At 36.3% G+C, this 15,279-nt stretch overlaps 2 protein-coding genes across 22 annotated transcripts in view; one reads left to right on the forward strand and one right to left on the reverse strand.

The window, feature by feature from the left end:
• LOC144301748 (uncharacterized) overlaps positions 1–15,279 on the forward strand; it is a 355,630-nt gene that overhangs the window by 244,468 nt on the left and 95,883 nt on the right. For 4 of the 18 annotated variants that reach the window (XR_013368515.1, XR_013368514.1, XR_013368516.1 and 1 more), the window contains exons 4-6: positions 1,688–1,803; positions 3,326–3,348; positions 3,771–3,822. The exons of the other annotated variants lie outside the window; for them this stretch is intronic. The gene's annotated coding sequence lies outside the window, so the exon portion shown is untranslated. The remainder of the gene's footprint in view (positions 1–1,687; positions 1,804–3,325; positions 3,349–3,770; positions 3,823–15,279) is intronic. 18 annotated transcript variants of the gene reach the window in all.
• The window catches only part of SAMSN1 (SAM domain, SH3 domain and nuclear localization signals 1), a 268,791-nt gene that overhangs the window by 135,661 nt on the left and 117,851 nt on the right, over positions 1–15,279 (reverse strand). The window contains exon 1 of one of the 4 annotated variants that reach the window (XM_077878804.1): positions 2,185–2,302. The exons of 2 other annotated variants lie outside the window; for them this stretch is intronic. In XM_077878804.1, the coding sequence (XP_077734930.1) occupies positions 2,185–2,208 (24 nt within the window). In that variant the 5' untranslated portion in view covers positions 2,209–2,302. Of the gene's footprint in view, positions 1–2,184; positions 2,303–15,279 lie in introns of those variants that run through there. One more of the 4 variants, XM_077878806.1, reaches the window with a different exon arrangement.

Raw genomic sequence — 15,279 nt, forward strand, 5'->3', positions numbered from 1 at the left:
TTCAATAAGAGAATGTTTAACTCTTTCTCTGGCTTTCTTTAGTGGTAAACTTTATGTGATGCTTAATATTTAAAACCATCTCTTTCCTACAGAATTAAAGATAAATATATAAATATATATCTCTACTTTTTAATTCTGAAATGGTTCTTTCCACTAAATCAATGATTTTTCATCTCTTTATTTTAAATGCATGTCCCATATGTTCACATTCCTACAGGCACAGATAAAATATGTTTTGAATTATGCACAAATTCCTGGCAAAATCTGTAACCCCACCCCTTTTTCACAGCTCATAACAGCACAGTAGGGTGTTGCAACACCCTGGTTGAGAGCCCATACGCTAAACAATTTTATTTATTTACCCCACAGGAAGAAATAAAAAGCACCTAAAATAGTTTTGATTTTTTTCCAAGTACCTTGTGGACATTTTATTCTTAAAGCAATTGATTTCAACAAACTTTGGAATGCTTGAACAAAATATTTCAGTCTTTATGATGGTTCAATCTAATCAAATATGTTTCCAAACAAGCAAATTTTTAAGGACAGCTTTAAAACATGGGAAAGAGGGGCGCCTGGGTGGCTCAGTTGGTTAAGCATCTGCCTTTGGGCTCAGGTCATGATCCCAGGGGCCCTGGGATCAAGCCCCACGTCCCGTTCTCTGCTTGCGTTCCCTCTCCCTCTATCAAATAAATAAATAAAGTCTTAAAAATAAAATAAAACATGGAAAAGAGTTGCAGTCAGATTGAGTCCGTGAGGCATGGCTTTGAAGGAAGCCTTTTTCAGTACATGCTCCTTTTCCTACATTACAGGGAAAGACAATGATGCTCATTAGATGGTTATATGTCTTCAATAGCAGGATTACAAACGGATGCCACACTATGCTGAGCCACGCTATGTTATAGAAACATTAGCATACTGATTATAGAACCATTCAGAGTGATTTCAGAATGCAGTCATCTCTACTGCTACACTGCCTATTTCCATGGGAAGTATATTCATATAAACTACATAGAGCTCTTTTAGATAGACTAGAAAAGAATGCACAATACCACTTAAATCACCTGAAATGGGATTTCTCCAGTCAGATTTATATGGCACAAAGCAAAGTTGAGCACCGGCAATTATTTTGTAAATTGGGACTATATAGGCAATCAGAACTCGATGATTCAGCCTGCCACAACTCACAATTGCATTTTATTTTTCAAGATGCTCTAAGATTAAATCCCTTATCTTGGCTTAAAATGCCTCCTGTTTAGGTATTACAACCTATGTCAGCACCATCTCTAGCACTTATGTTAATCTTATTTGCAATTTGGAAAGAAAACAAACATCAAAGTAAACCATTTTATTTCTACAAATGACAGGGATCTCCCAGCCACATCTTGAAAAACCAGTGAATAGGCATAATGTCCTGCTGTAAACACAGATAGAAATGAATAAAATTATTTTTGAAATCCATTTTTAGCATTGGCAGATGGTCACAATTGCAGGTTAGAGTTATAAAGTATTTCCAGATCTATGACTACCTGCTAACTTTCACTGATCCACTTCAGGCTATACTAAAAAAAAAAAAAAAAAAAAAAAAAAAAAAAAGGTAATAATGTAAAAAAGAATTTGAGAAGTGCTTGTACCCATGAATGAGCACATCTGCAGGACTGGAATAATGTATTGTACCTCGCATTTACAGCACTGTGTAACTCAGAAAGCTGCCTCCATGGTAGTTTAACAAAGCCAACATTAAACAGAATTCATTACTCAAACAATGAAGAAGAAATTTTGATTCCTAGGATGTGTTGAAGCAAAGTAAGTAACTCAAATGCAGCATATTTTGCAAAATGTTTTCTGATATTTATAATAAATAGAAGAAAATAGTTCCTCAGAAATAGTGTCTACATATCATTCTTAGAAATTCAACATCAAAATGTTAAATAACCAGTAATTGTTTTACATGAACGTATTTTGTTGTTGTTGTTGCTGTTAAATTACTTGCCTCTGCATAGAATTGGCTGAAGTGCTTTAATAAAAACATCTTTTCCTCTTTCTGATGTGGACTTTTTTATAAGACCCTAAATATATTCTTTAATCACCACATAGGAAATTTAGGGTTTACCCTAATTCCATTACTTTTAATTGATACAATAAAATTAAAATGATAATATCAATGATGCATGTAAGGAAACTCACCAGTGAAAAGCAGAAAAGATTCATTTTTGAGGTGGGCTTCAGTCCCTTGTCGCTGTGCCTGAGAGAACGTGATCACCCCTTGTAGGTCCTTCTTGCCTTCACAGCTGTGTGGGCAGTTCTCATGAGAGATTATTACAGAGTAAAATCCCTGCCATAATCCAGGGGATTCAGAGACCATGATCAAATAAGATGGTCTTTACTGAACAAACAATTTTTTAAATTAATGAAGAAGCCTGACTAATCAAATGAGAGCACAAGACATACCATGATTTGTATAAACAGATTTCGAAGGTGGCAATAATATTGCTAAAATATGAAGGAAACTTACAGTAAAAACAATCATAGACCTAGCTAACTAAATTGAAAATATGAAGCAAACCTTGAAAAAAGGACCATCCTTCAATATAAAAGTAACACCTTCCTTTCAAAGGTAGTAGGTCAAAGCCAGGTCCCATGTGTGCCTCCCCATCTCCATCCCTCTATTTCCTTCCATTAATTGAAAAAAAAAGTTGGATTTTTTATATGACATGATACTGAAATGAGTACTTTTTAAAGTGGTAAAATATACATAACAAAATTTACCACTGTAACGATTTTAAAATGTAATTTTGTGGCATTAAGTATATTCACATTGTCATTAACCATCACTGCCATCCATCTCCAGAACTCTTTCATCTTGTAAAACTGAAACTCTGGGCCTATTAAACACTAACTCCCCACTCCTCCCTTCCCACCAGCCCCTGACATTTACCCTTTTACTTTCAGCCTCTATGAATTTCATTCTTCTACTAGGTACCTCATATAAGTAAAATCATACAATGTTTGTCCTTTGGTGACTCACTTATTACTCTTAGTGTCATGTCTTTGAGGCTCAACCATGTTGTAGTATTTGTTAGAATTTCCTTCTTGTTTAAGACTTTTAATATTCATTGTACGTATATACCACATTCTGTTTATCCATTCATATGATGATAGACACTTGGGTTGCTTCTACCTTTTGGCTACTGTAAATAATGCTGCCATCAACAAGCCTGTACAAATCTCTATTTGTGCCCCTGCTTTCAATTCTTTTGCGTGCATAACCAGAGATGGAATTGCTGGAAAGTTCAATTCTGATCTTGCAAATATGTTTCCTCTTCAGCTGGTCCTGGACTTATTTTTCCAGTAAGTAACATTTATTTCTAATACCCTCAAGAAAGGCATCTACAGTTGCCCCTTGTTCTTTAATTAGGAAAGCCCGGAGAATTACTTTGGCACCTTCTGCTTTTAGTGTGTTGTGAGCTAGGAATGCTTTCAATCCCAAGTAACAGACTATATATCTGAGGATGCTTACTCAAGAAGGGTTACTCTTCTCATATAAGGGTTGGTTTGTGCATTTCCAACAGCTAGTATGGATGCAAGGGTTCAGTGAGGTCAGTGGTGGTAACTTTCTACAGTTCCCCTTCTTTCCCTTCATGTTTTGAAGACAGATGCAAAACCTCAAAGCATTAAGTCCTCACACAGTTGCCTTTAAATGAAAAAAGTACGTCATCAGCACCATCATCGAGCAGCCTTCCATGTTTGACTACCTTCTCTTATTCTTCCAGTACTCCTGCAAGTTTCTCCATTTCTGCATGCTTTCCTAAGTTAGTACTTTGGGTGAGTATTATTTACAGTGTATTCTGAGAAAATGTAATATTAAAATTTAATCAAAATCAAACCAGATGAGACTAGAACTTTGAGTCTCTTCTAGGAACTATAATATTATTTCAAGGCTGAATATTTTCAAAAATTTATTATGAGCTTTTCATATGTACTTGAAAGCAGAGTTCACTAATCCCTCCATATTCCCATCACCTATATTCAAAAATTATCGAGATATTACAACAGTTGCTAAATCTATCCCATTTTATCCTTATCATTTTTCTTTCCTGTGCAAGTATTTCAAACCCCAGACATCATGTCATTTCACTCCTACATGCTCCACTTTGTATCTCTAAAATTTTTTGACATTTTCTTAGATAATCAGAGTGCCATTGCTACACTTTAAAATTATTCCTTGATAACTTCAAATACCTCCCATGTCATCCCCCCCACAGAGGGATAGAGTCTATTTCTCCATTTCCTTGAATGTGGGCTGAAGCTGTGACTACACTGATAAATGGAAGATAGAAGAAATATCAGTGTTTTAGATCTAAGCTCAGCCTTTAAGAGGACTGCTAGCTTCCTTTCCTCCTTCTTGGATCCCAGCTGTCCTATTGTGAGAAAGCCCAAGCAGCACATAAAGAAATCTACATGAAGGGACATCAAGTGTTCTAGCAACATCTCTGGCTGCTTTCCAAGCAGACGGCCAGTACCGATGTGCTAGCCACCCTGTGAGTGAGGCCATCCTGGAAATAAATCCTCAAGTCCCAGATGAGCCACCCTAGTTATGTCGATGGGGTAGAGAGGCATTCCTGGAAGACCTGACCTGACTGCAAAATTGTGAGAAAATAAATTGTTTTAAGCCGCTAAGTGGTCCACTATGTGCCAAGATAGCCAAAGCTTTTTCCATAATTAATCTTAAGAAAAAAAAGGGTCTTTTCTTTCATTTGCTCCATTTGAATCAAGATCCAAATAAAAAAGGATCATAAAAAAGGATCACATGTTACATTTGGTTTTCATGTCTCTTAAGTCTCTTTAGTCTAGAACTTCTCTTTCTCTTACTTTCTTCCTGTTTGTCGGTCTTTCCTCCTTCTGTGCCACTAACTTATTGCAGAAATTAGTTCCTATGAAATGTATCTCATTCTGAATGTTCTGTTTGCTTCTTTGTGTATCATTCGACTTATTCTTCCATCTCTGGTATTTCCTACATATGAAAATCAGCTTTTTCCTACAAATGGAAATTAGTTAGAATCTGGATCCACCTTTTGCAAGAACATTTCATAGGTGGTGTTAGGTGCTGTATATTATTATATCAGGAGGCATTCAATATTTCCCACATTTGCCAATACTAAGATATAATTTCACCCATTGATTATCTAAACTTAAATAACTTCAGGAGGTACAAAATAATCTTTTTAATTGTATAAGTCAACCCACATTAGTCAGCTGGAAAATTATGTAAAGTAGCAATTTCTCTCATCAGCTACTGCTATGACTAACCAAAAAGACAGTATATAGAGGAAAAGGCAGGACACATGACAGTTTCAGAGTAAGGAATTAGTGCTCTAGTTATTTTTCAATGGTATCCAATAAGTTATTTTTCTCCCCTTCTTCCACCTCCTTATTCCTGTCTTTCTCCTCACATTATGAATTTATAGATTATTATATATATAGTGTGATTCAATTAATACCTCCATTTTCCTCTCGAAGCCCCATTTTGTCCTATTTACGCATTGAAGGCTTTCAATAAATGTGTTCTAGCAAAGAAGAGCTTGTTCTTTGGGTTGCTTGAATTTCTAGGATGTCCTAGACTCATTTTGTATATTTTTCCCCTCAAATCTGGGATTATCCATTCAAGGAAAGCCTGAACTCTTTTAGTAGTTTCCAAAAGGCCAAATCTATGTGCCATGATACTTCATTGTTCTTTCTTCTAATTCTCATTTGCTTGTTTTAAGATACCAGTTATTTCCCACATATCCCAGGTATATGTGTAATGATTAGAGAACTTATCTTTTCTTTTTTTTTTTCAAAGATTTTATTTATTTATTCATGAGAGACACAGAGAGAGAGAGAGAGGCAGAGACACAGGCAGAGGGAGAAGCAGGCTCCATGCAGGGAGCCTGACGTGGGACTCGATCCCAGGTCTCCAGGATCACACCCTGGGCTGAAAGTGGCACTAAACCGCTGAGGCACCTGGGCTGCCCAAGAGAACTTATCTTTTCAAACTACTTACTTGTGGTACAACTGAGGGTCAGAGATCATTCCTTATAATTCTTTTGTTACATGCACTCTTACCACTAGGAAGGAGGCGGTCATCAGCAGAGTCTAGAGATAATACTACAGTATCTAACTTTTCAAATCTTTGTAAAAATTTGTCTCTCTGTACTTCAACTTGAAAACTTCCTGACTCATGTGTCTGGTAGAAGCAATAAAAACAATAAAATATCCTAAGACTCTTTTTGTGGAGGGTCTCTAACAAATTGCACCAGGACACCCACTCTCCAAAAGCCATCGCCAATTCAAAGTGGAGAATAGGTCCAGGTAGGCATAGCAAATGCCCCAATTTCCTCTTCTCATATACTGAAAATTAACTATCCTTTATCTATCTCCTCTGCAGGCAGGATTTCTGTATGTTGTAGCGATGACCAATACTTTCCATTCCAGTTATCATGATGGTGTGCAAAGAGCCTAAGCTTTGGAGCCAGACAGATCTGCATTTGAATTCAGTAACTAACTATGAAATCATTGACAAGTCACTTCACTTCTCTGAATGCCAATTTCCACTTCTATGAAAAAGTGGTAATAGAATCTCTCCTAAAGTCTTATATAAATTGATACCGATGTATATAAAGTGAATTCCAGGAGGAGTTCAGCAAACTGTTAGGAATTAGTTTGGTCACTTCTTCCAATAAAAGTGCTTACCAAGAGCAGCCACTAAATTTTACTGTCTCACTCAAGAAGAAGGAAGGAAGTGTGTCGTGGCCAAAGTGCATCAGGGCAAAAGCCACAAGATTTGGATTCTGCACCTAGCCTTAGAATTAAGGAACTCTATAACAAAGCTTTCAAAACTCAAAGGGCTTTCAATTTTTCTTCTATAAAACAAAAGATAGAATTAGTTTTTCTGAACATTTTTCACATAACAGCACACACAAAAAAGCAAATGGAAGTTTCTTCAAGGCTCCACCAGTCACTTCAACTTCCAAGGAGATAATATCTCAACACATCCATAACCATTCCTGGCATATCAGCATGTCACCACATTGCCAGCTGGGAAGTTCTGATCTTGAGAAATCTAAAGTCTCTCTAGTTCATGATTCTCATGATGGATATTTCAGAATGGGGAAAATGGTTAAATTAGAGTAGGGGGAGAGGAAAAACCCTTCAAGCTAAAGAGAGATACATCTAATGTTTATATTCAAATCTTGTGGACTGCTGCATGAAATTATCTTACAGACAATTGAGACCCCACCATATCCCCAGGGAGCACTTCCTTAAATGAAATTGAAATAATTATAAATCATATAGTCATTTTCATTGCAAAGAAGTGTCTTAGCTTAATAAAGAATCACTTATCTAATCTATTTCTGAATTTTCATAAATACAAACATAAAGCAATACATTTTGAAGAGGCATAATTAGAATAGTGGGACATGCAAATACCTACCATTTTGGAAATAATGCATAGAAATTATCTATCATATCTATTAGCTAATCAACTCAGATAACATTGCTTCCTCCTTTTTAATCATCTAGTATCAACGAAAGAGGAGGAAGAAAGGGAGAGAAGGAGAGAGAAGAGAGAGAATAGGAGAGTGAGAACTCTAAGTGTACACATTTTTGTTATACATAAGAAGTATCTTGCCTTTTCAGGGACTGATTTCCAAGGAAAGCTAGGGAAAGCCGTATTTATTAGATAAAGGTTTACAGAAGGGTGTTGATTCTGTGATGCTGAAACTTCAACATTTATTTGGTAAAGATTTTTAATGTTTCTTGCAATCAAAGTAGAATTAGGCAAGGAATAAGCTTTTAGGACGTTCAAAAGATTTGTTTTAGAAAGGAAGGATTTGCAGATATGGTAGAGAAGAGAAATATTTAATAAAAAGGTATTCCAGTGGAGGAAGAGTACATATATGATATGTCTGTGCCTCAGTTTCATCCATAAAACATGTGGCCTAGAATTGGATAATCTTAAGATTCTTCATCTTTTTTTTTTTTTCAAATTTCTGTAGAAAACTGCCGTGAATGAAAGATGATTTTAAAACTTTGTAAGCAAACTGGAATAAATTAGAGTTTTAAAATATCAGACAAAAATCAACTAAATGAAAAAATGTATTCAATTTAAAAGAACGCTTTATGACTCCAAATAAAATTGTCATTTTTTAAATTCGTAGTTTTCAAAGTTTTTATTTGATACAAAAGATATGGATAGGTAAAAACAAATGCAACTGTTATCTTCTGCCCAAGAAATTTCAAGAGAAGCCCTGATCACTAGCCTCAGAGAGCACTCCATATTAGCTACATGGCACTGATGACTCTGGAAGCCTGCTTTTGTCCAACCCAAATTGAAATACTTTTCCTTTATAAGATATGATGACACTAGGAAGTACATGTGGCTGTTTAATGCAATATCTCTTTGCTTTAGGCACAGTACAAATTTAGTATCAAGGGAAATACATGCCATGAAAGGGCTGTCAATGTCTGCTGTTCTCCAGGATTTCTTAATAGTGAATTATTTGTTTCAGGGAATAACATCATTGCCAATTTTGAAGAATTGAGATATAGCATACATATAGTATATAATACAGCTCAATAAACTTGTGCATATATGTACACGAACGCAACAACTACCCAGATCAGATCAAGCCACCAGTGTTCAGAAGGCCATTTTGTATCCACCTCCCCCGGCCAGCCCAGGAGTACCCTCTTTACTCTCTCTCCAGGTAACTATGATTCTAACTTCTGTCATCATATGTTAATTCCACTTATCTTTTACTTTAATGTACATCTGACTTTTTATTCACTATTATGTTTGGGACATTCATCTGTGCTGTAATTTGTTCTTCATTATGCTGTGGTATTCCATTACGTAAATATTCCATAATTTATTTACCCATGTACTATTGATGGGCAACGGGTGGTTTTTTTTTCTTCCATTTCAATTGTTATGAATGAAGCTCCTCTGAACATCCATATAGAGGTCTTTTGGTGGTTATCTGCAATCATTCCTCTGATACATAAGAGTGGAAAATTGGATCATAAGTTAGGTATATGGTTAGCTTTGGTAGATACTAGCAAATAATTTTCTAAAGTGATGGCACCATTTACAATCCTATCAGCAATGAAGAATTTCAGTCATTTCATATATCACCAACAAAACCTGGTATTGTTAGTTTTCTTAATTTTAGCTGTTCTGACATATGTGTTTCACTCGTGGTTTTAACAATGGTGACCTACTTTTCACATTAGCCATTTTGACACTGATTATCTGTTCAAATCTTTAACCCATTCTTAAGTTACCTACTTTTTTCTTACTTGTTTTTAAGCATTCCCTATGGTCTGCTAATGAGAATTTTGAGAAATAATATACAGATGTAATATTACAAAAATCTCTTACAAGTCTGTTGCTTGACTTTTCATCCTCTTAATGCTATCACCTAATAAACAGAAGCTTTTAGTTATGTATTAATTAGATAATTAAATTTATTTATTATTATAATTTTTTGGTAAGTGACTTTTGTGTCTCAGTTAAGAAATCTTTACCTATTTCAAAGTCAAAAACATACTCTCCATGTTTTATTTTAGAAGTCTGATTGATTAAGCCTTCATATCTAATGTTTGTGATCTATCTCAAATTAATTTCTGTGCTTGGTGTAAGGTAGAAGTCAAGGAGTTTTTTTGTTTTTCATTGATATATCCAATTGATCTAGCACTATATATCGAGAAGACCACTGATTCTCTATTGAAGTACAGTGGCATCCACACCATATCTTATTAAGGCACCATTTCAGTGGAGATATGCTTTTGGAATCTGTATCACATTCCATTGGTCTTTTGTGCCAATATTTACACTTTCTTAATTACAATAGCTGTTGTGCAAATCTTGCTGTTTGTTATTGGATACACTCTAGTAGTACTCTTTGTCTTTAATATTACCTTGGCTATCCTAGGTCCTTCAGTATATTTTTTTAAAGCATTAGATTGAAAATCTAGACAGAAGTTTAAATTTCATCTTGGCTACTGTCTAGCTATGACCTTGTGAAAGACATTTAACCTCCATTTCTCTGTTCCTCATTTGTAAAATACACAGGCCTTGGATTAGATAAACCCCAAGACTTTTGCATTTGTGATTTTCTAGCCCAATTCACACAGAAAGGGGAGGCAATTAATGTTCATAAATAAAACACAGGAAACCTCCCTTAGAAGGATGGTTACTTAAACACAGCCAAATTTTCCCTCCACAAATATTATTTCACATATAAAATAATGCATTTGAAAGTGGCGTTAGAGACCACTTGTTTAACATAAATCAAAGAATTTACAAATTCACTAAGTTTCTAACTTGATCCTTTAAGAATGACACAACAAAATGCATAGCTTACATTGGAAATAAAATTTGGATATTCCTGGAAACATTAGTCACATATATTTCTGTTACTAGGAGAGGAATTTAAGTCTGCTATGATTGGTACAACTCTATCACTCTAAACACGACCTTTAACCTAAAACCCATCTTCTCATTTTATCAGGCTAGCACCACAATGTCACACTGTGTTGTCCTCCAGCATTTTCCTATGACACTATCCACATCCACAACAACACGTTCCTGCTGTCTTTTCACCAATTCACAGCTATTTGTTTCTTTACAAGCCACTGCCTGCTTGTCTTCCTTGAGTAACCCTATTTCAAGGGGCACCTGGATGGCTCAGTGGTTGAGCATCTGCCTTCAGCTCAGCTCAGGGTGTGATCCCAGTCTGGGATCAAGTCCTGCATCGGGGTCCCTGCATGGAGCCTGCTTCTCCCTCTGCCTATATCTCTGCCTCTCTCTCTGTGTCTCTCATGAATAAATAAATAAAATCTCTTACCCCCCTCCCATTTCACACTTCTTACCTTTCCACTTTGTACTCATCCACCTGCACTGCATTTCATATTTCATCTATATACACAAATTGTATTAGACATTTCATTCTCATCCCCCTAATTTGATTCTAAGCTGCTTTGATTTTGATTTGTCAGATGAGGAGCACAGTGTCTATCACTATGCAACCATATCCAGGTCTTTGGGAAGAACTCTTAGATTGTGAGGGCTTCCTCCTGTCTCAGTCATATGTGTTGTTACTTCATTTCACAGTGGCCTAGTGAGGTAGTCAGTATCCCTCTCATTTTATAAACGAGGAAATGTTTATTACAATGAGGTAACACCCTCAGTGTCACCTAGAGTTTGAGTCTCTTCTTCCATCAGGGTGACAGGAGTGGAAACAAAATGGCTTAGTGGCACAACTGGATGTTGGGGACAGGGAACAGGTCCTAATGAGCACAGACTAGAACAAGGGGTTCTTCCCAGAGACAAGACACACTGGAGCTGGAGAAAAGACTAAGAGAGAAGGAATCAAATCAGGTCAAGGTGTAGGCTGAGAGGTCTAAGATGGATGCCAAATCCAGAGAAGTAGTTTGAAACAGAGAGATAAGATGGTGCAAGGTCTGGTTTGAAACACAGGGATGAGCCTGGATGAAGGAAGGTGTGCAGGAGCAAAAAGAAGAACAGGTGAGAAATAACCATTTGCTAAATAAATAAATAAATAAATAAATAAATAAATAAATAAATGCCTTACAAGGAATAAATAAGAGAGAAGCATCAAAAACATACTTGGAAATTTGAAACCTGGATAATGGCAAAATGTGAGTACTAATGAATAGAATTTCAGAAGTCAGGAGAAAATAAAAGCTTGCATAGTGCACGTTGAGATGGACTTTAGATGTGGAGTTTCCGACTGAGAGTGAGTGTCCAATAAGCAAGTGAAAAATGTGTAGTACTTAGAGGACTAGAGAGTTTGTAGTTAGCAGATTACAAAATGCTTTGCATGCTTCACCTTATTCTCAAACAAACAAACCCTAAGTAAGTTGGAAACTAAAACCAAAGAAACTGGATTTAAGAGCAATTAAGTAACTTTCTCAAAGTGACAAGGCTAATGTGTAGATGATCTGGAATATGAACCCAGGATTCTAATCATAAAGTTCAGTGCTCATTTCATTACATCATACTGCCCCCAGATAAGAATGAGCAAACCATCCAAAATAGAGGATTTCAGATAATATGATTCTATTCAGGCCACGCATTTATGATAATGTCTTATGTTAATGTGCATAGCTTCAGGTAACAAAGAACTGAAATCTATCAGGCACAGCTAGTTGACCTCCCCGTTGGTTAAAGATATTTTTTCATTCATTTCAAGAGTTACTTGCCTGCTGCAATTTGCCAGCTGGTATGGACATAGCTGACAGCATCACCTGCCTGCCAAAAAAATACATGTGCTGAAAGCTGTTAAGTGGATTAAAATTTTGTGCCACAAAGTAATGCCCAAAGCATAGTCAAAAATTTCACCTCAGCCAAAGATGTTCCTAAAAACTCAAACCAAAAAGAACACACTTAAAAAGCTTCATGAGGTAGAAGATGTAAAAGAAATTATACAATATACAAGCAAAGAAAGCGAATATTTGAAAATGTGCCAAGTAGCAAGAAGCGAGAATTGAGAAAAAAAATTTTTTTTGAGGACTGCTGATTTTTTAGAATACTCAGGGAGTTAAACAAAAGGAAAATAAAATAAATTATATGTTAGTTATCTATTGTAGCAGAACTGGCACAGCATTCTTCTGCATTCTGTCAGCCAAAGGAAGTCTAAATGCAAGCTCCGGTTCAAGGTGTGGAGAAGCAGATGCCTCCTTCTAATGGAAGAAGCTGCAAAGTCTCTTTGCAATGGAGGTGGACACAAGGTGCAAGAATATTTACGACCATTTTGTAATCAGTACAACCAGTAACTAGATGTTTGATTTGAGGCAGTTCGTTTCACCTCTTTTGGCCTGTTTCCTTTTCTCTAAAATAAGGAGGAGGACCAGATGGTCCCTAGGACTCCTCACAGTTCTCTATTTCTAATGCAATGATTTCTAAAACTGCCTTTAAGGCAAATTAGAGGGTTTTTCAGTAACTCAAAGAAAAAGAAAATCTGCAAGTAAAGCGTCATGTAGTTGCTTAGCTAAACTTACTTATAAGTATAAAGCTACTTATTAAAATGCGAAAGTGCTGTATAGGATAGAGAAGTGACAGGGGATATCATAAAATCAAATAACATTAGTGCACTGCAAGTTGAAAATCATTGAAAATTGCTAGTTTAGCCATTTGACAACACTAATATAAATCATACAGCATGATTACAAATACTCTCTGCTAGAAATTGAACTGTCCACTTCACATCCTAAGTGACCCAATTTGACACTGGCTCATCACCAATATTCTACTATGTAGATTTGCCTTCACCAACAAGTCAGGGTGTGAAAGTGTCCAACGTTAAAATTACTTGGATTAACTGTTAACATAGTTTACGTGGTTAAGTGCTTCATCTTCAGTTTCACTGGGATCATAGAGATTCAACTAGTGTTGTGAAATCCAAATGTTAACCAAGCACATACTAAATGAAGGAAGTCAGTCAATCAGTCAACTGTGCTTCCTGTTTTAATATGCAGAAAAGTAGTGTACTCTTATGAGAAACCCCAACTGCAGAAGACTGATGAGGAAACAATGGCTAAAATAGAAAGCATCATTGCCCAGAAATAAAAACAAGCCTTCTATGAATGCTGGGGAAAAAAAAGGAAAAACGTTTTAATAGTTTCTATTGGTGTAATTTATAAATATCTGTGTGCTCTGTCTACAGGATACACAGTTGAAATGTCAAACTACTGGATCTGGAAATTACTTAATTAGATCTTGTCTTACTTAAATTTGTTTTTAAAGATTTTATTTATTTATTCATGAGAGACATAGATTGAGAGAGAGAAAGGCAGAGGCACAGGCAGAGGGAGAAGCAGACCCCATGCAGGGAGCCCGACGTGGGACTCGATCCCAGGTCTCCAGGATCACACCCTGGGCTGAGGACTGCGCTAAACCACTGACCCCGGGGCTGCCCTTGTCTTACTTAAATTTAAGCAGGCTGATGAAGTTAACCCTAACCATCCCCCTCACTAACAAAGAACACGTCTGAATTCAGTGCATATTATAACTTACGACGCTCTGCTGTCAGAAAAGAATGAGGAAATGCTCAGATCTAAATGGAGCTGTTGCTCTAAGAAAACCATTTCCTTGATATCTGCATGTTCATCATCTTAGGTCTCAGGCCCCAGACAGCTGTCTCTTGAACTTTAGGAAATTATACACCAAAAAGAAGATCTGAAAAACTAGAGTCTACTAAGCCTATACATAGCAGACAGAGGTCAAGCAGAGCTTTTTAAAAGATTAATACTGAGAGCTCTGGGCTTTGTTTGTTTTTGCAGGAGGGGAGGATGTTAGAGTGATCAGTGGAATTTAGAGAAGTAAGTTGGTGTAAAATAATGACCTGCTTCATTAAAGCTTAAAGAATTCATTGACTTTTTTGCTGCTGGACTGATGAGTAGTAATCTACATACATAATATAGCCTTCATTTTTTCAAAATATAGAAAATTTAGGCAACACAATTTAGATGACATTAGCAAACGGAACTTGCAAAACAAAAGCATTTTAGAAAATAAACTCATTTTCTTTGCATTCTTCTTTCCATTGCTTCCAAAAATGTTTTAAGATCATTAGCATCATAAACTTTACAGTCTTATTTCCCAAATTGGCTCCCATCTTTCCCCACCCCCAATCTTTGGTTACATTCCCCTTAGGTTTCTGTAGCATACAGATGAAGACCCAGGGTTGCATCTGTAAAAACACTCTGACTTTCCTCATGAATTCTTTCTTTTCAAAAGAATATGACATTTCTCTTACACTAGCTTCCTGACTTCCTTCATCCTCTCATGTACGTGGCATATGAACAATTTATCTTTATAAAACTCGACAGTATGAGCTTCAACTCCTTGCTGTGTTCATACTTTCACCCCCCCCCCCTTCTAGAACAAAGACCTTATACTACTGACGATATATTTTCAGCCTTTTTGCCTGTGCTTGTTCTATCACTGTGGTCTATACACCAGCTCAAGCCATCCTTGCATTTAAAAATAGCCTTTGTGACCTTAAGCCTCCTTCCATTAAACATCACTTTCTTGCTCCTTCCTCTCATGGCCAACTTCTTCTGAAGACCGGTTTATAATCACTTGGTCATATCATGTATTTTTAATCTGCTACAATCAGAGTTCTGGGTCCATCATTCTGGATGAAAAGTGATTTGCAGAAGGTTATTATGATTCAAAGTTTCCCAATCCAATAGAGGCACTGATTGTGATGC

The sequence above is a fragment of the Canis aureus genome, chromosome 30 (genome assembly GCF_053574225.1).
Source record: "Canis aureus isolate CA01 chromosome 30, VMU_Caureus_v.1.0, whole genome shotgun sequence".
NCBI classification, from domain to species: domain Eukaryota; kingdom Metazoa; phylum Chordata; class Mammalia; order Carnivora; family Canidae; genus Canis; species Canis aureus.